Below are 20,837 nucleotides of genomic sequence, written 5' to 3' on the forward strand. Positions count from 1 at the left end.
TCCTCTACAGTTTATAGCACCTAACAGACTTTTAATTCATGATGAATTAGGCTACTCACAGCCACACTGCTGTTGCCCCCCAACACTGAGCACAGTGGCCCGAATTCCAAGGGATCCATACTGTCAGAAGTCCTGTCTGGAGACCAAAAGGTCCAAATGGGCTCAGAGAGTGAGATGAAGCCCCTGTACCTGCTGCTGTCTGGCTGCAAGCTTTTCATGCAGATGCACATACGGCTAACACACACAGCACCGCACCAGGGCTCTGTCCTAAGCACTTGATGTGCTTCTCGCTCGAGTCTCGTCACCTTATTGAAGTAGGTGATATCACTTCACTCATCAAACAGCCCAGAGGTTAGTAATGGCACAGATGGAATTCGAATGCAGGCCTTCTAGTTCCAGAGCACTCACTTCCAACCCCTACAACATTTTCAGATGTGGTTTTGGATATCTTGAATTCAGGTTTATTCATACAAAGCCAGCGAAGACTAAAGAGATTAGGCATAGCTAAAGCTGATCGTCACTTGCTGCCTAGAGGACCCTAAGACTTCCATCTGCATGTAGTGATCTGCTTGGCTCCCTGACGATTCTGCCTACTAACCGTCATGGATGAAGTCACTTAATCCCCCTTATCAACCACCCACATTTGCCACCACCAACTGGGCTGTTAGCACAGGAATCACAGCCCTTCTTGTACACACGAGCCTTGCAGATGGTGCTGCCCTGACCCTGTATGCGATTTGGAACATCTCGCCGCCAGAATCACACATAGCACCAAGCAAGCACAGCAGTCCTTCACCCTTGGGGAGCTCTGCTCCAAGAGCCCCAGGGGATGCCTGAACCCATGGAAAGTACTGAACCCTATACTTACTATGTTTTTTCCTGTACGCACACACCCATGATTAAGTTTAATTTGTAAAAAATTAGGCACTCTAAGAGGTTAACAATAAAAACCAGAACAATTCTAGCAATATACTGTAATAAAAGGTATATATAAATGTGGCCTATCTCTGGAAATATCTTACTGTACTTACCTACTTTCAGAGCAGTTAACCACAAGCAACTGAGATCATGGGTGGGGTAGACTACTGTTGGCCTGAAATAAGCCAACTTATTATATATTAGGACAAACCTTTCCACCTTCTGTTTATACACTTTTTTCATCAAACCTCTGGAGACAAACTCATACTGGAGATCAACAAGGCAAGTAGGGGCACTAGACATGTGAAAACAGGGAGCTTGGGACGAGCACGACCCCAAATCCCAGCAGACCAAGCAAGGGTCAACACAGTATAAATAAAATACTGATATAATTATTTAATGACACAGAAAAATAACATGCTATGAAACTGGCTACAAGTAGTAGATAGAGGACGATTTCATTTTTGATAAAAAATTAAAAAGTATGAACATGCTTGTAAAAACGTGGAAAGTTAGATACCAAAATATCAATAGTATTTACGTCTGTTAAGTGGTTAAATATTCTTCCCGTTGTCTTTGTGTAGTTTAAAAACATGATTATTTATAAACAAAAAAGAAAAACCAGATCCCAGAGAAAGTCAGTTAACAAATACCAGGAGTTAGGAATACAAGAAACCAAACCAGGAGTTAGCAGTTAAGGGCTGAAACCCAGGACAGGTCCAGCCAGGGTGACAGTGGTCAAGTCCAGAGGCAGCGTGTTGTTCTTTCCTTTTTTTACTGGAATGTTACTTGTTCGACTGTTTCCTCCACATCTGATGTTCTCAATGTACTTACATTTAATGGGCTTCTATGAATGTGAATTGGCACAGCAGCAAGATGATGCTAGCAACTTTGGTTCTAAATTGCTACGAAATGTAACTATTTTGTAGTTATGTACTACACAAAACACACTAGAAATCAAGTGCTTTTATAACAAAAAAACCCAAGTAACTAGACAACTGACTTTGCTGTGTTTTTCTGACTTCTGTTCAATTTTCACTGCATATCTATTTTTTTCTTTCATGGATCTGGAAGAGGTAATTTTCCTCACAAAGTTCTCATTAATGCATGCTGGGCACTGCCTGATGGTTTGGTTTTATGTCTGACAGTTTGGTCGTGTCTTCTGAGTACTCTGCAAAGTTGAAAGGGCTTGCTAAGACCCAAACCACCTTGAAATAAATTGGAATGAGGAGTATCACCACTCTTTGTTTTTTAAGAGTCTTTGCTAAGTTACCAAATAAAGAATTGCAGTGTATTGGTATAAATGAGCTCAAAAATCTCAATACCACCCTCTGCCTTCTCCACACCTCTCCTGCCAAATGCTGACTGCTGGGACACATTATCCAAATAACAATAACAAATAATCCATAGTACTTGCTCTTTAAAAAAAGCTCTGTTTTAAAATTAAGAATACATAAAAGTGATACCACCTTTATCCTGAGATGCTTGTTTCTCAGGCATTTCCCAAAGCTTTTTGGCCTTCTGTACTGCAACATTTTCAGGAGGTGTCAAGAGAAGTGCCACGGTCTAAGAAACAACTAAAAACAAAAAGTAACCTGAGACTGTTTTCTGTATTACCACCACCTGCCCAGTATACTAGGCCACGCTTTACAGGAATAATATAGCAATCCACACCACAGAAATCTTCACATACCAGGAAGGAAAGGTATGTAAGGATTATATTAAAACAAGGACATACATTTTTGTGAGGGGAGAGTATGTAAAATTAAAATATTGTATCATCACAATAGAAACCTTACTTTGCCCTTGAGCAATCAAGAGAAATTAAAGCCTGTTTTAAATTTCCAAAATAAAAGAGACTTAATGGAAGTAACAGTGCTCAATGCTTGCAACCCAAGACAATACATACTCTTGTTACATCAGTCCAAATTCTAAAGGCTCCAAGATCCCTAACAAGAGTTTTTTTCCAAGGCAAAGTTATTCAAAATGAAAGGACGGTATGTCTTCAGTGGGAAAACTGCCTGGTGTCAGATGATTTCTTGCTGATGTGCTTGAAGATTTTGGACTTCTCAACTTTCTTGGTTTTCTGGTAGCCAAACCCACCGCCACCTCCTCTTTTTTTGAGCTTGCCATCATTGCTGTTCACGTCTACAGGTGTATGTTAAGGAAATCAAGCAGCAGAGATCATGAACTTCAAATATCCACACAGAGAAAAAAACCAGCATGCATACTACGTCCCTCCACTACCAACCCCTCTCAACAATGAAAACGAGGGAATATGAGCCTATGCAACAATTTCCAGAAAATCAGAAGTGGCCAAATGATTGTGGGCTAAAATTAGCAGTATGATTTTGAAGTTCAGCATAATTGTATAATTAAGTACTTCCTCCACACGATGAAAATTTATGACAATGAATGATAAAATGATAAGGAGTTAAGAGGTCAACCAAGAAGTTTGTAGGAACACATTATAAAAAAATAACCCCAGAGTCAAATGACCCCCTTGGGAATGAAATCAGGAATGCCTCACCTAGTGAAGGCGCTATTCTTCCTTTCACATGATTAACATGCACTAATCACAGTAGATGTTTCCTCAATGCCTACCATGAGAATGGTGACCCCAAATTTGGTCTCCGGCCCCCTCAGCAGTTACTGCTACAGCATTAAAGAACAGGCTTCGTTTTGGCCATTCAAGTTGTTCTGAAAATGCGAGAAAGCACACATACATTACAACAGAACAACTAAGGCCTTTTATCTTGGGCAACACCTGGAGTTTTATTTTCTTTTGCTGAACTTGGCACTTCCTTATGCAAAACGCTTTCAGAGCATTAAAAGAGGATTAAAACTCTGAAATGTCCCATCCTCTCTTTAGCTTCAGAGCACCCTGGTCCTCTGGGCACCCTCTGCAGTGCAGCCACAGAAGTCATCTGAGCTGTGCTTTAGTTACAGGCTGCCTCTTCCTCTAATCTCATCCTGATGATTAATCTCCACTTACTCCATCCTACCTCTACATCCTGCACTAGCACACAAAAGCAGACAATGACCAAGACGAACACCTGAGCCGCCAGTCCACAGCCAGAGGCAGGCACCAACCCACTACAAAGTCCCAAACGTCCCTCCGTCAAGCTTTTGTCCCACTGTTCCAGGATGACTTCATAACAAAGAAAAGGATACTCAGATCAACAAAAGGAGGCACCTTGAAACCAAATGACAAAGCAACCTGAGGCAAATTTAAGTTATTAACATTAAAAATCTGTTTCAGAGAATGGGAATCATAGGCTCGTATGTATGACTTATATGCTTCCTGGGCTGACTTGTGAAGAAAGTAGTTCTTTTCAATCAATTTTTCAAGCTGAAATAGAAAAAAAATGTTTTTAATAAAATAAACAACAACAAAAAACCCTTTATTCTAATACACTTGCTCCAGGCTCTGTATCATTTGCAAAATCACGCTGCAGTAAGGACAATGCCAAAGTTCTTTTAGGGGTAGAAGGAGAGGAGGAAGACAGTACAGCACTGTGATAATGAGCACCGCAAAAAACCTTGAAGACCATACAGTCTGACTCCCCATGTCAGGACAGGGCAGACTCGGAGGACAGTGAGTGCCCACTGAAGCACTCAAAAGGCCGTGCTGACAAGGTTCCCTCTTACTCACAAATGTTTAAAAAACACATACCTGAGATTGAATGTCAGAAATTTTAGACCAGGAAAAGTCAAATTCACTTAATGGAACCTAAAAACAAAAGTGTTGAGATTAGTAAACCAGGATGATCAACATTCAGATATTCAGATGATCAGATAAAGACAGGGAAGGATGGCCAGGCCTGTGGAATTCCCTCAGGACAGATAGCAAAATCTGTTTTCTCTAGTTTCTCAGTGTCAGTGGAAGTTTCATCTTTGTTCTGTTAAGACAATCTACTTCCTTCTTTCTGGGAGGAAAGGCAAAGAACTGGACAGAAACAGAGTTGGAGGAAGCCCTTTTCTCTAAGAATCTCCATAATCCTGATTATTTGGAGCAGTGGAACAGCTGGAGGCTTCTAGTTGGAAGGACCATTTGCCCTTTCTCTCTGTATCTGAAGAGGGGCCCCAATACCACACAGCCCTGTGACTGGAGTTTGTGACACCGGAGGCAGCGATAAACACAATCTCCTACAGGGCGGATTTGCATCATTATTCATTAGATAACTGAAAAGCACCAGGCCTGTGCTAGGTGCTGGGGAAAAAATAGGTATCCAAATCCTGAACTCTGCCCTCAGAGAGTTTACAGTCTTGTGGGGGGAGACAGGTAAGTAATGAAAAAGAGGCCACTTATGGTTCTATCGGTTCCAAAGCTAGATTAGGCTGGCCAAAGTTAGGTCAGGCTGGTAGGAGATCCAGTGGGAAGTAACTGGGAAGAACACAAACCATTTTTCCAAAAAGACAAACTGAAGAAAGGCAAGAGGCAGTAGCTATCCTGGAGGCAGTGGTGAAGAATGGGTGGAGGAGGAGATCGAAGGCCAAGAGTTGAACAGGAGGCAAAAGAGCAAAGTGCAGAAGCAGCAGTGAATGGGGATCTTTGTCACGTGAGGTAAGAGAGACACCAGGATGAGTGGATGAAGAGAAGATTACAGGAAGGGGAGCAGGAGTAGAGATGACCAGGTGTACCGGAGTTCAAAAGGAGTAGAGAAGGACTCCAGCAGGGATGGAGGGAGAGGATAGACTGGGACACATGAGGCCATGGGGCAACACAGAGCTACAGGGTTGAGCATGTGAGGAGTGCCTTCTGTCCCCAATTCCTGGGCTAGAAGTATAAAATCTTACTTGCTTAACTGCATAACAGCAGGTTTAATAGCACTGCCCGAGCTCAAGACTCTTCTGACATGTAGAAACGACACTTGATAACAGTCCCCACACCAAGAGGAATCTTTTTCTAAGCAAAGAGCTTCACCTTGGATTGCTTCAAGTACCGAAGGAAGCCCAACTCTTCTGGGCGCAAAATGAGCAAGGCATGGCCTCTTCCATTTAGGCCTCTGGCTGTTCTGCCGACACGATGAATATATTCCTTCGGTGGAGAAAGAAACCCGAGTTAATGCATGCTTCCATCTGAGCCTGTCAGCAAGGTCTCTGCATCTCAAGTCTGTACACAGCGACAGACAGAGATGGTGTACACTGAGCTAATGCACTCCCACGTGGCTGGGTCACACACAATTTCATGATCAAGATGGAAAAAAGGCTGGAAACGATGTTTACATTAACACCACGATCCAATGAGTATGTGTACTTCTTTAAGATGGCCTAAAAATAACATGTTTAAATGCAACCTGACAATTTATTATAATCTACTGTCTACTGAAAGTATCTCTCAATGAAGTTTATTCTACTACATATATTACAAAATCTTATCTACCTCCTTAAGCAAATGTTACTTCCATTAGGCCATCTGCTGCTCTTAAAAGAGTATTCTGAAGATCAAACATGCATAACTTAAGTCCCACTGATGCCTCTCAATCCTTCTTATACTCCTCTTTGAGTCCTCTTAGTAACATCAGAGGAATACTGCAGGGTCGGTCACTGTACAGTAGGGTTGAACCTTAAGACCATGGAATGAAGAAACCTGGAAAGCAAGTGCACTCCTTAATGAGAACCATTCTGAAGACACCCCAAGGATGCCAGTTACCTTAGGGTCATCAGGGGGGTCATACTGAACAATCCAGTCAACTTCAGGAATATCCAGCCCTCTAGCTGCCACATCTGTACACAACAATATTCCTGTATCTGCATTGCAGAACTGGAAGAATGTGGTTGTACGTTTATTTTGCTTCTGCCTTCCCTAGAATGAAATAAAAACATCCATTAGAGTTGGAACCCTGAGGCTGGAAAAAAGTCTAGATGTAGAACCCCTGCACTGTGGAGTTGTTATCCTACTTCGTTTCAGGCTTACCCATGTCCCTGGTCTATGCTCCATTTCCCCAACTGGTCTGCAAGCCCCTGGAGGAAGATGGTGTCTCCCACTCCTTTGAAGTCCCTGTCCTTCCACATGTGGCAGAGCTCCCTCTGCACAGGATCCATCAGCCAGTGGTGCTCAAACTACTCAGTGGAAAAGCAGGCCCTCTAATCCCTGTCTATAGGACTTGAAAAGCACAACCTGTTTTTAGTAAGTTCATCATAATCACTTACATGAATGGCCAAGACAGGCAAATCAATGTAGTTCAGCAACTCGTAGTGGTATTTCACCGACTTACAAGATGAAAAGAAGACCATCAGTTTCTTCTTTCTGTTCTTCTTAAGGAATGTAAAGAGTAGAAGGAATCTCTTTTCAGATGGACAAACAACGTATCCCTAGAGATGGTTCAAATGAACAGATACAAATGAATCAGACAGACATTTTCAGCTTCATGAGCCAATGTAATTTGACTGAGAGCACTGATAAACTCAGCATATAAACTATCCTATCATGCCTTACCTATACCATTTTAAAAACTAAAAAACCAACCAAAGGTTTTTAAGCTACATCTAGTTACAGAGAGTATTTTATTCAACAGAAAACTCAATCTTAAAAGCACTCATTTTAACCCTTTGCACTCAGATTTCCCCTGAGGGGACATGAAGAGGCTGCTGGTGATTACACAGGGCAAACATATGCCAATGAAAATTTCTGAAACATGTATGTTTCCTGAAGTTTTCCACTCAAATTGCACAAGAAAGCAAATAAAGAGCTGGAACATATACTAAGATAAATGTAAAAAAACGTTATATAGAAAGAGAATGTGTGAGAAGTGCTTTTACAGTAGTGGACAGACTGAACAATAGATTACATATTAATGTGGGAGGAAGAAAATGAAACTGCATTCTCTGCTTGAATAGAAAAACACCAGGTGGAAGACGTCAAATTACTACTATACAACATGTATGAGTGAACCTGCAATGTATGTCGGTGACTATTTTACATGTTGCCACACGTTAGAGAAATATAAGATATAAAATTTTGATTTGTCATAAATGAGTTCCTCAATATCCAGAATTCCATTATAAAACAAATATCATTACAATAAAATAACTGGTTCCAATGCTATACTATTTAATAAAGTGACTATTTTGTAAAAATGTGAGGTTGAGTTGCTGGTAGGTGATCCGTGAGATGTCTCCAAATGCAAAGGGTTAATCAACTTAGTTTGGATCTGTTACTTCATTTCTACCTTTTCACAGTGACACACAGTGAACCAATCTCCCCATCACCAAACTTGCCTTGCATCTTATTAAGAGATTATTAAAAACATTTTTTGCTGCATATAAAATTGGTAGTGATTAATAATGCTTTCCATGTGATAAGTGGTACTAACCAAAGAGAGCTGATCAAATTTTACAGTTTGTGATATTTTATAACTGAATAATCTAGAACCAATACCCAAGTTCACTATACTTAAAATGGGGTCATATCTGATAAACCCATCATTAGTTGAAAATATCTTAAGTCAAAATGCATTTAATACACCTAACCTATGTAGTTTATAGCCTAGCCTGTTTTAAATATGCTCAGGACACTTACCTCAGCTCACATAGAGTTGGGAAAAACCATCTAACACTAAGCTTATTTTATAATAAAGTGTTGAACATCTCAAGTTTGACGGAATACTGTATTGAAGTATGGCTTCCACTGAATGTGAATCACTTTCCCACCAATGTAAAGTCAAAAAATCTAAAGTTGAACAGTCATAAATGAGGGACTGTCTGTACTTGAAGTAAAAGTTAACTAATTCATTTGCTTTCTTAATGATCCTCCAAACTACATGAAAACCCACCAATTAAGAAGATCCTTATGGTTTCAAGTTACTGACAAAAGTACCTGCTCAAGACCATCCACTGTTGCATTAGCTTTGTCATCATCAACACCAACATACAATGGCTCCTTCTTCAGGGAAATCCTTGCCAGGTCTTCAACTTTTCGAGTTTGTGTGGCAGAAAAAAGCATCGTCTGTCTGCGTGCTGCAACAAATACATATAAAAATAAACCTAATCTTCCAGGGAATCTTTATAATTGCTCCACAACTACCAATATTCCAAGCAGAAATATCAGAAATGAGATATGTAATATGAATCCTTACAGATTCTACAGATACTATAAAATAGGGCAAAAAGGCATATTATCAAACACTTCAGGTCTATAAATTTGAGAAAGTAGATACAATGGACAAATTCTTTGAATGACAAACTACTGAGGAATAAAACAGAAAACTTGAAAGGCCTTAAATCTACTTAAAAAATTTTAGGGGCAAACCCTTCAGGTCCCCTCCCACTGTGGGAGATTTTCTGTCCTCTCAATAAATCCTGCTTTCTTACTTAAAACAAAATTTAGTCAAAATTTTCTTTGTTTTTCTCTGAGTTAGAATCTCACTCTGTCGCCCAGGCTGGAATGCAGTGGTACACTCATGGCCACTGCAGCCTCAACCTGCTGGGCTCAGGAGGTATTTCCACCTCAGCCTTCCAAGTAGCTAGAACTACAGACATGCGCCACTATGCCCAGGTAATTTTTTGATTTATTGTAGAGACTAGGTCTTGCCATGTTGCTCAGGCTGGTCTCGAACCCGAGCTCTGGCAATCCTCTCGCCTCTGCCTCCCAAAGTGATGGTATTACAGGTGTGAGCCACTGCACCCAGCTAGTCAAAATTTTCATGTAAAGAAAATTCCAGGCCCAAATGGATTCTTCTGGTGAATGCTATTAAAATTTTAAGGAAGAAATACCAGTTCTTCACAAACTCTTCAAGAAATCAAAGAGGAGGATTTACTTGCCAACTCATTCTTTGAAGTCAGCCATTAAACTACATAAAAGTTTGGCAAATGACATTACAATAAAATTATGAGCCAATATAATTCACGAGCACAGATGCAAAATTCAAAATGTAATTTTAGCGAAGTGAATCCAGCAATGTAGAAAAAGGAAAATAGATCATGACCAGGTGGGATTTATTCTAGGAATGCAGGGTTGGCTTAACACTTGAAAAAAATCAACCAATTCAATTTACCAAATCAGCAAACTAAAGAAAGAAAATGCAGAGATATAGAAAAAACAGCTGATCATCTATTTCTGATTAAAAACCCTCAACTAACTAGGAACAAAAGGGATCTTCCTCAATCTGATAAAGGGCATGTAGGTAAAACCTACAGCTAATTTCATTTACATAATTACTGGAAAAAGACTAAATGCTTTTCCCTAAAAGCAGGACAAGGATGTCTGCTCTCACCACTTCTATTCGGTATTATACTAGAGGTTATGGTCAGGACAATCAGGCAAGAAAAAAACAGAAGTTAAACTGTCTTTATTTGTATATGACTGCCTATGTAGAAAATCCAAAAGGCTAGGGTCATCTAGAAAATCACACTGAACCACTGTTCAATACAGAAATAATGATCTTGCTAGATACAAGATCAGTATGAAAAATTCAACCATATTTATAGATATGAGAAATGAACTGGATATTGAAATTTTAAATGAAATACTCATTTGACAAAAGAAGTGAAAAAAACCAGTACACCAAAAACTCCCAAATATTATAAAGAGAAATAAAAAACACAGAATGAAGACATACCTTATTATGGGTTACATAACTCCATTGTCTTCCAACAATGATCTCTATTCAACACAACCTTAATCAAGATCTCAGACTTTTCTTTTTTGAGGGGCAGGGAGAAACTGACCCTCAAATTTAACCAAAAGTGCAAAGAAAATTTAACCAAAAGTGCAAAGGACAAGAATAGCCAAAACAACTCTGAAATAGAACAAATTTGGGGTAACATAACCCAATTTCAAGATTTAACAGAACAGTTTAAAATGTTGCAGGTACTTTATAACCAAGGAATGTACAAGTCAAATATAACGCCGAAAGCAACAAGCCTATGACTACTTGAGAGATGTTAGATGAGGGAAGACAGGTAAGAGCTATGTTAAGACCATTTAACTTGGATTGTAATCTCTAAAACAGCAAAACTACTGTATTAACTTACTAGCAAGTCTGATGCCTATTCCAAACTACCTCAAAGGATAACTGACCCAACGATCTCACTTAGCTACGGTAAAGTTCTGGGAGGTATTAGTACTGTTTTCTATAGGAACAATTCATATCTACCTCCAACAGGTACTTTGCAAACCACATACAGATGCCACCTACTTACTTGGTAAAAGTTTAATAATTTGCTTTAATTCCTCTTCAAATCCAACGTCCAAAATACGATCAGCCTCATCAATGACCAGACACTGTAGGTTTTTATACATAAACCCTGGGGTATTCTAACAAAACAAAGGACGAAGAGAAACCGTTAGTTGTCAAGCTTATGTTTCACACAAGACAATGAGACAGGCACTACATAAAAGCGTTCTCCTACCTGCATGTGGTCCAAGAGTCGGCCTGGAGTGGCTACAATGATGTTGATCCCATTAGCAAGTTTCTGTGCTTCAGCAGATCTGTTACTGCCACCCATTATCAACCCGTATGTGTGCACATGGTGAGTCATTAGCTCCTTAAGAACACCAAAAGTCTGCATGGCCAGTTCTCTAGTAGGTGAGAGAATAAGGACCCCTGTTCCTAGAAAGCAAAAAATAACATATGATAAAAGTCAAATCGTGCTTGTCAGCATGAATCCATTAAGAGTTACAATAAACTTCTGGTGAAATAATGGCAGAAACAAGCAGATTAAAATCTTACCATTCCTGGGCATGAACCTTAATTTAACAATGAGTTCAACCGCTGGGATGAGAAAAGCGAGAGTTTTGCCACTGCCTGTTTTTGCAGCTGCTAGAAGATCCCTACATATTAAAAAGGAAAAGAGAAACAAAGACATTTGGCCTACTCATTTACCATGGATTATGTACGCACATTTGAGGCTCTAAGGCTAGAACATGAACAAGGAAGATAAAATTCCTTTCTATATCACTGAACTCAATCACCTGGGTTATATACCTAACTTGGAAATCAGATTTGTGCTACAGAAGTGAATACTTTCCTTCAAACATCAGTAATTAACCTATAGTCTTTAAAGCAAGCTGGTATATGACTCAACACATAGTGCAAAATCAACAGAATACAGTGGTATTTTCTTTACAATCTACTAGCCCTACAAATAGATGCCAATGTGTAAGCACCAGTGTTAATCGTACCTGCCTTCCAAAAGTGGTCTGACACTTTTATGCTGAATTTCAGTCATGTTTGTAAAGCCCATTTCTTGTATTGCCTTCAGAGTGTTTTCATTGACAAGATCAGTTAGGGAAGTAAATGAAGTATCCTCAAAAGCTCCTAAACAACAGACAATTTATCATTAGCAAATTTCTTTAAAAAGTTAATACTGCTACAGTTACAAATTATGTTTAGAAAAGCTTCTCACAGCAATACTAAACCCCAGTCATTCCTATGTGATACTAAGAAAAATACCCTAATACCAGGAGTCCCCCATCCCCAGGCCATGGACTAGTAACTATTCATGGCCTGTTAGGAACCGGGCTGCACACAGCAGGAGGTGAGCAGTGGGTGAGTGGAGATCTGCTTCCTGTCAGATTGGCAGTGGCATGCATTTGATTCTCATAGGAGCACAAACCCTACCGTGAACTGTGCGTGTAAGGGATCTAGGCTGCATGCTCCTTATGAGAATCTAATGCCTGATAAGCCCCTTCCCCTGTGGAAAAACAGTCTTCCACAAAACCGGTCCCTGATGCCAAAAAAGGTTGGAGACCACTGCCCTATATTTTTGAAGTTTCTCCATTGCTGATGGCCATGTGATTTAAAGTGCAGGGTCTACACTAAAATAAAATAAGGGGTAGAGAAGAGGTATAACCAAAGGACTTAATATAAAATAAAAATGCCAAAGCAAGGGAAAAAAGAGTTAAGAGAAAAACGAAATGTTTGAGAAACCTGATGCACAAAGTAAAAACACTGAGCATCTAAGTCTGAAGTCAATTAAAAAAAAATGCTACTCTCACTCCAAAAAGATAACTGAGATGAGTCAGATATAGCCACAGAATATCAGATTGGGCCCACAGATCTAATAGTGCAATCATTCTTCAGCAGAAAGCATCAAAAATCACCTGGGGAGCTCCCCACACTCCATTCACCCAGGCTATAAACTAGGAATTCTTAGCTTGGCACCACTGACATTTTGGGCTGGCTAATTCTTAGTGGTTATAGGCTACTCTATGCATTATAAGATGTCATGTAGCATCCCTGACTTCTACCCATTAGAAGACTACCCTTGGTTCTGACAATCAAAAAATGTCTCCTAAGGGCAGGGTTACCAGCCTTCTCAGTATGCTAGGGACAGAGGAGGTTTCTGGGATTCAAGATCAGTACCAAAACTGGGAAAGTTCGGAGCCAACTGAGATGAGTCAGTCATCCTACCTGAAAGGCAAAATTGTCTTGCTTGAGAACCCTGCCAAAACTTAAAATTTTGATTAAGCCGGTCTAGGGTTGGGCACCAATAATTTAATAAACAACTTAAGTTCTAGACCTTTCTAGTTAGGAATAGCTAATTCTAGTCTAAACTCTTGACTTTATAAAGAAACAAAGCCCAAACGATATTGCTTGACGATATTACTTTTATACTTCCTTCCTATTTATAACTGTATTAAACCTCTGATCTTCAGACTTCTGGGCCAATGGTTTTTCTATTACAACACAAAATGAGCCTTAGAAAAGGCAAACCAAAGAAACAAAGAATCCTAGAACCAGCTTGTGTGCATGTAAAATATTCAGTGTTAGGAATGGAGAAAAAAATATACAGCGAACAACGATAACAAAAACTCCTAAGGCACCACAAAGTAGAAGATAAAGAGAAAAGAATAGCAGAAAGATATAAAAAACTTCTTGTTGATAGTTATTTTTTCCAGGTAAATTGGAAGTCACAACTGAAACTTCAATCCTATAATTCTCTGAGTGGCACATTATTAAGAAGCTATGTCTAGATTACCTGTCAGTCCCAGGGGTAGGCTGGGCACTTCACTGTCTTCTTCATTATCTGGCTTTTCTACATTGTTTTCAGTTTCCACAGGAGTGTTGGCATTTTCTTCTTCAAACTCCCCTTTGTCTTCAGTTTTTGCCTTTTTGGTATCTTTGGTTCAAAAAACAAACCCCCCCCAAATTTTTTCTTAAAGTGAAAATACCAAATAAGATCAACAAAATAAAAGGTCTGTTGTACAAAGACAAATTTTCACAAGCTTAACATATTCAGCATTAGTTAAGAATCCCTTTTCCAGCTGGGGCTCGGTGGCTCAGCCTGTAATCCCGCGCCTTTGGGAGGCTGAAGTGAGTGGACTGCCTGAGCCCGTGGGTTCGAGACCCGCCTGGACAGGCAAGACCTCATCTCTACAATAAATCAAAAACTTAGCTGGGCGTGGTAGCATGCGCCTGTAATTCCGGCTACTAGGAAGGCTGAGGCGGAAGGAATGCCGGAGCACAGCAGGTTGAGGCTGTGGTGGCCGGGAGCGGCCACTGCACTCCAGTCTGGGCGACAGGGTGACTCCGACTCAAAAAAAAAGAATCTCTTCTCCATGAAAAAAGATTTGGTTATACTTAAAAACTCAGGGTACAGACAGATTTGGCAAAAAACCTTATATTTTAGGCTTCTTAATGTATTATTTCATAAATAAAATATTTTTAAAAGATTAAGGCTGGGTGTGGTGGCTCATGCCTATAATCCCAGCACTTTGGGAGGCCAAGACAGAACTGCTTGAGCCTAAGGGTTTGAGATCGGCCTAGGCAACATAGCAGGACCTCAGCTCTATAAAAAAAATAGCCGGGCATGGTGACGCATGCCTGTAATCTCAGCTACTCAGGAGGCTGAGGCTGCAGTGAACCATGACAGTTTTCCAGCTCTCCAGCCTAGGCAACAGAGGAAGACTCTGATTAAAGAAAAATAATAAAATTCAACTAAGCATAAAGATACTAATTAAGTTTCATATAATATACTGAGGAAAAATAGCACACAATTGACATAATTCTTAAAATTCATTACAAGCACTAATTTTTCTTCCCATGTCAACTACCATACATATTCTATAAAAACTACTTTTGTTTTAAATATGAACAAAAAACCCCAAAGACTCTTCATGATACTAGAGAGATTGTAAAGTAAGGGCAACGATCTATTTAGCTGGGTGATATACACTGGATTGCTCCTTTGTTGTCAGCACTGAGGGAGGAAAGAAAGGTAGGGTGTCCTAGCTTCTCATCTCTACATTCACCACTTTTTGTGGTCCTAAACTACCTTTCCAGTTCTACCTCCCATTTCTGTTTGACATTACACTCTGGGTCAAATGGCTTAACTACCATGCTGGGCTTTTATAAAAATGTATGGCAGTTAGTGATGTCTGAATAGTACTGACCTAGACCAGTCCCAGGAATGGCCTCTTCCCTGTATCCTACTGTCAACCTTGCAGGATATAGTCAACTCTATAGAATCCACATGTTGAAAAGCCACAGACTTCATCAGTTGGTCTCTACAGTTTGTTTCCCCTAGAACAGTTCTTAAAGTTTACCCGTAAGGTTAAAACTCCCAGCCCTACATTTCAATGCTTGAGAGCAGAAATGTCACCTCCCTGGGTCTACTCAGAACAGTAATCATAAATGCACTAACAATATTAGGAAAGGATTACAATCACTTTAGTTTCCAAGCAGTGTGAAAACAATTGTATTTCAATAGTTCAAAGCTCCTTTCTAAATGAAACACTTATTTCAGACTAGATACATGAATATGATATATGACGATAACTCAGGGGCTGGCAAACTTTCTATAAAGGGACAAATAATAAATATTTCAGGCTTTGTGGGCCATTTGGTCTGTCAGCATAGAGACATCTAAATGGGCATTGTGGTAATCAAATAAAGCTTTATTTATAAAAATAGGTGGAAGGTTGGATAGTTTGCTGACCGCTATCCTATTCTATCCTATCTCAAAATCTCTGCTTGTACACATCTCAATTAAAATATCCATTCTTTCATCTGAGCTTATTCAAGTTCAATCATCTACAAACAACAGTCCTTCTTTCTCCCTCTGTTCATTCAAATCACATGGATATTAACACCATTTATTCAGACTTTTCCTAAAACTATTTTATATACTTTGTAACTAAGATTCCATTCAAAGAAATTTATGTAGAAAAGGGGCAAAAAAGAGGCAAATTGAAAAAAAATCGAGAAAATAAATAAAAATAAATCACTAATGCAAAGCCCCTAGATACAGAAATGCCTGGGAAGAACCTCCCAGCCCAGTTTCTTTAATATTAGTAATCCTGCAATTGTTGGCAAATAGGTAAACCTAAAATACTATACCTGTTTACATCCTGTTTACCATTAAAAAGCCCAGCTAACTGCCAAGAAGAGCAAATTTCTAGAATTCTGAGGAGAGTCTTATCTATGTGGTGAGATTTTCTTCAAAGTTAATAAGGAAACTAAAAATATAACATATCACTCAATATTTTGAGATAAGCTAAAATGGACACCCCTCTTCCACCAGTAAGACGTTTCCTTCAGTTACCAGGTTAGTCTCTGGTATAGTGGTGAGTACAGAACATTCTTGTATGTGAGGTGCACACAACAGTAATCGAGGAAAGGTGGAATGATAACTGGATGGCTGAAGTTCAGAGAAAATAAAGTACCTACCAGGCACAGCATCATTCACCATTTTTCTCTTTTTCTTCTTCTTTTTCTTCTTTGATTCTGAATTAGGAGACTGCATTGCTGCTTCTCCATTGGTCAATACAATAGATTTCTGAGGGGATTTTTTAAGTTTTACATTTTCCACTGTTTCTTTAGACATGTCTTCATTTTGGGCTTCTGATAAGCCCTCATTAATAGAATGTTTTAGAGATTTTTTAACCTTTCCTCCCCCCATTGTTTCTTCAGACACACCACCATTCTGAGTTTCAGACAGGCTCACATCTGAGGCTCCTGTTTAAAAACAGAACATACACTGTGTCAAAGAAGAAGAGGTTTACTTAGAAACATTGAGATCCCAAATGAGAAATTTCATGGCTTCATTACTCAAATTACTTAGCTCTTTCTCTCTTTCACACACATTATTAAGTCACTTACAATTTTATGGGGTTTCATTACAGGAAAAACAGGTTTCCTTTATTGAAAAATGTTAGAAACTTAAGACCATTTATCTGTCTTTAAGTAGTCTGGGACAGGAAAACTTCAATGAGATCAAATAGTTAAACAAATGGGGTTAGACAATGACAGCTACAAAACAAATATCTTAAGTACTTAATAAACATGACTAATATATTGAAAAAGACATTTACCTCTTATTCACACAACTCCTATTTCTATAGCTTCAACACATTCAACCTCAACTCTCCTAGACTGCAGTTAATAAAAAATTCAGTTGATAAAACTACTTGTTTGTCCCAATATTTATGATATGTAAATACAGTCATGTACTGCATAACGTTTTTGTGCATGATGAACCACATATATGATGGTGGTTTTGTAAGATTATAATGAAGCTGAAAAACTATCCCCTAGTGCCATCAGTGTCCTAGCACAATGCATTAGTCACATGTTTGTGGTGATTACTGGTGTAAACAAACCACCATAACAAACCACACTACACTGCCAGTCACACAACGTGCAGCACATGTAATTATGTACAATACATAAAACTTGATAATAAATCATGGTTACCAGTTTAAACTATTAATCGTTATTTTAGAGTGCACCCCTTTACTTATTTAAAAAGTTAACTGTAAAACAGCCTCAGGCAGCTCCTCCAGAAAAGCCCTGTTATCACATGCTATTGCCCGAAGACCTTCCAGTGGGATAGAAGGTGGAAGGCAGTGATATTGAATGCATTGTGTCCTAGTATTTTTTTTTTTTTTTTATTAATTGGAGTCTCACTCTGTCGCCCAGACTGGAGTGCAGTGGCCGCTCCCGGCCACCGCAGCCTCGATCTGCTGGGATCCGGCGATCCTTCTGCTTCAGCTTTCTGAGTAGCCGGAACTACAGGCGCGCGCTACCACACCCGGCTAATTTTTTTTTTTGATTTATTGTAGAGACAAGGTCTTGCCAAGTTGCCCAGGCGGGTCTTGAACCCGTGGGCTCAGTCAATCCACTCACCTCGGCCTCCCAAAGAGCAGGATTACAGGCTGAGCCACCGAGCCCGGCTGTCTTAGTATTTTAAACAAAAATGTAAAAAAAAAATTTTTTTAAATAGAAAAAAACATAAGTGTATTAGGAAAGAAAATGTTTTCTTACAGCTGCACGATGTGCCTATGTTTTACGCTGTTATTACAGAAGAGTCAAAAAGTTAAAAACTAAAAAGTTTATAAAGTAAAAACTACAGTAAGCTAAGGATACTTTATTTTTTTGTTTGTTTTTTTTTTTTGAGTTGGAGTCTCACTCTGTCGCTCAGACTGGAGTGCAGTGGCCACTCCAGGCCACCGCAGCCTCGACCTACTGGGCTCCGGCGATCCTTCTGCCTCAGCCTTCTGAGTAACCGGAATGACGGGCGCGCGCTACCACTCCCGGCTGATTTTTTGATTTATTGTAGAGATGAGGTCTCACTGCCCAGGCGGGTCTCGAACCCGCGGGCTCAGGCAATTCACTCAACTCAGCCTCCCAAAGGAGGATACTTTATTATTGAAGAAAAAGTATCTTAATGAATGTAGTAAGGCCTAAGTGTGCAGTGTTTATCAAGTCTATGGTAACTTCCTGGGCCTTCACATTCACTCACCTCTCTCTCATTGACTCACCCAGAGCAACATCCAGTCCTGCAAGATCCATTCGGGTTAAGCGCCCTACACAAGTGCACCATTTAAAATCTTTTATACTGTAGTATTTTTATTGTACCTTTTCTATGTTGCACATGTTTGTAGCCCAGGAACGAGAGGCCATAACACATAGCCTAGGTGTGCAGTAGGTTATATCATCTGGTTGTGTAAGTATACCCAATGATGTCTGCACAAGGACAAAATGGCCTAAGGACCCATTTCTCCCAGCCTATCCCTGTCTTTATTGGAGGCACGACTGCACCTGAGAAAACCCTTACCAATGTTGCCCTGTTCATATTTAGAAAAGATAAAACGTAACACCGTCTTTTGTTCGAACTGTTACCTATACCCACATCAAGAAATAGTAATACTGCATTACCGTGAAGGAATTAGAAACATAAGGAAGCTTATTCCTAAAACCCACAAACCTATTGCCTCCCACAGGATTTCTTTCAATTAACGTGATTTCTTTCAATTAACCAACGGCAGTGAGGCAGTTGTTGGGACTTCAACATTTCCTTGGTGGTGGTGGTGGGGCTTCTATCTTAATCTGGACCCAAACGGTTAACACAATTAATTACTTCAAGATCTGAGGTCCACTGTTAGGAAACTGGGACTGCAAGTGAGGAAGAGAAGAAAGACGACATTCATGTAAAACCTTTTTCCTTTACGTCACTGTGCAGGCCTCAAATACCTAGAGGCTCTTAAGACCTCAAGCTGATAGAGATGGGAACATGGGGGCACGAGAAACTGCGTTCAACACGTGCAGAAGACCCCCTCCAGCTGAAACGAGGACGTGGTGCAGGGGTGAGAGCGTGGAGGCGGGTGGAGGGGGGTAGCCGATGCTATCAGAAAAAGCTCCGTGGGAGAGCGAAGCGACCTTAAGGGGTTAGAAATACAGACACTAAACAGATGATGTGTAAGGAAGGTGCGTGGAGATGAGAGGATTCCACGTGCCCGATGGGAAACGCGGGAGGGATGGAGGTGAGGCGGGACCGGAAGGTGAGGGGCCAGAGTGGGCGAGGTGTTCGTGCCAAAGGCAGGTGTAGCCTGGAGGGAGCCCAGCGGCTTCCTGAACTAACCCGGTGAAGAGAAACGGATGCGCAGAAAGATCGGGGGCAGTGGCAGTTCTGGGGCCACGTGGGGCCCGACCGGAGATGGCCCCAGCCCGCCTTTTCACTCCCACACTCGCACGTGCCCTGGGGGCTGCCGCCTCGCCGCCCCGGGTCGCGGGGACTGACTGCACTCAGTCCCGCCGGTCCCGCCGGCCGCCGAGGGCCAGGGCGCGCGCGGGCCTCCTCTGCCGCCGCGAGTCAGCGCAACTCACCCCTGAGCTTTAGATTCCGCTGTCGCAGTTTGAGGTTCCGCTTCTCGATCTTTTTGCGCAGGAGTTTCATCGGCAGGTGAGACATCTTGTCGGAAAAACGCCCAAAGCGCTGCGCCGCAGCTCGGTCCAGCAGCTCTCCCGGCTTACGTCACTTCCGTCCCGGCGGAAAGTGCGCCGCTCAAGCGACCGGAGGTGCGTCACCGGAAAGCCGGCGCCCGGCGGAGCGGAAATGCTGGTCGACGCGAGAAACGCGGTACCCTTGTCGATCAAGTTCGGTGCAGCGCCCCCTTGGGACCTGGAGGTCGATCCCTGCACCGGGTTCACGTGGTGCCGGAGCTGGCTGCGCGTTGGGGGGATCTGGGAGCTTCGGTGGTTTGAGCTTCTCTTAGTTAGTGGCGAAGAAACATCGTGGAGGGGAAGGCGGTCTTAGGGAAACTTCACTTTTGATATTCCTACCGTCTTTGAATCCTGAGTTCCCCATCAGCGGATTCAACGAACTCCCGGATTGAAAATATTCGGGGGAAAAAACTCAATTAAAAAAAATTACAACAATAAGAAATAATGCAATATAACTACTATTTACATAGCATGTACATTGTATTAGGTGTTATAAGTCATCTAGGGGAGATTTAAAAGTATATGGGAGATTGTCGATAGGATATATACAAACACCACTTTTATATCTGGGGCTTGAGCATCCTAAGATTTTGGTATACTCAGGGGGTCCTGGAACCAATCCCCGGTGGATACTGAGAGACGACTGTATTTTGGAAATTGAATGAAATCTACATTATGTATGCATGCATGGGCATTTCCAGGCTTGTTTGATCAATCTCAGAAACACGCTTTCCATGACACTTGGAA

At 40.8% G+C, this 20,837-nt stretch overlaps 1 protein-coding gene across 2 annotated transcripts; it reads right to left on the reverse strand.

The window, feature by feature from the left end:
* Window positions 1-1,294: 1,294 nt before the first annotated feature.
* Window positions 1,295-20,090, reverse strand: DDX18 (DEAD-box helicase 18). 2 transcript variants are annotated; one of them, XM_008054851.1, is made up of 14 exons: window positions 19,974-20,090; window positions 16,536-16,823; window positions 13,846-13,986; window positions 12,047-12,182; window positions 11,595-11,695; window positions 11,275-11,474; window positions 11,065-11,179; window positions 8,741-8,880; window positions 7,075-7,236; window positions 6,575-6,685; window positions 5,846-5,959; window positions 4,595-4,651; window positions 4,093-4,270; window positions 1,295-3,066 (listed from the first exon to the last, which is right to left on the reverse strand). In XM_008054851.1, exons 1-14 carry the CDS (start codon window positions 20,056-20,058, stop codon window positions 2,924-2,926), a joined length of 1,971 nt encoding a protein of 656 aa, XP_008053042.1. In that variant the 5' UTR covers window positions 20,059-20,090; the 3' UTR covers window positions 1,295-2,923. The 2 variants fall into 2 exon arrangements, with proteins under 2 accessions (XP_008053042.1, XP_008053041.1); XM_008054850.1 differs by having other exon boundaries at window positions 6,575-6,727.
* Between the last annotated feature and the right edge of the window lie 747 nt (window positions 20,091-20,837).

Source organism: Carlito syrichta, unplaced genomic scaffold, assembly GCF_000164805.1.
Source record: "Carlito syrichta isolate Samal-C Ts95f unplaced genomic scaffold, Tarsius_syrichta-2.0.1 Scaffold301546, whole genome shotgun sequence".
Lineage (NCBI taxonomy): Eukaryota > Metazoa > Chordata > Mammalia > Primates > Tarsiidae > Carlito > Carlito syrichta.

What these genes read in the sequence shown, in the direction of transcription:
- DDX18 (XM_008054850.1), bottom strand. Translation starts at nt 20,058, where the DNA reads ATGTCTCACCTGCCGATGAAACTCCTGCGCAAAAAGATCGAGAAGCGG. An exon ending in GGTGAATGATGCTGTGCCTG is followed by an intron (nt 13,987 to 16,535) that starts GTAGGTACTTTA and finishes TTTGAACCAAAG; the next exon opens with ATACCAAAAAGGCAAAAACT. An exon ending in CCTACCCCTGGGACTGACAG is followed by an intron (nt 12,183 to 13,845) that starts GTAATCTAGACA and finishes TCTGTTGTTTAG; the next exon opens with GAGCTTTTGAGGATACTTCA.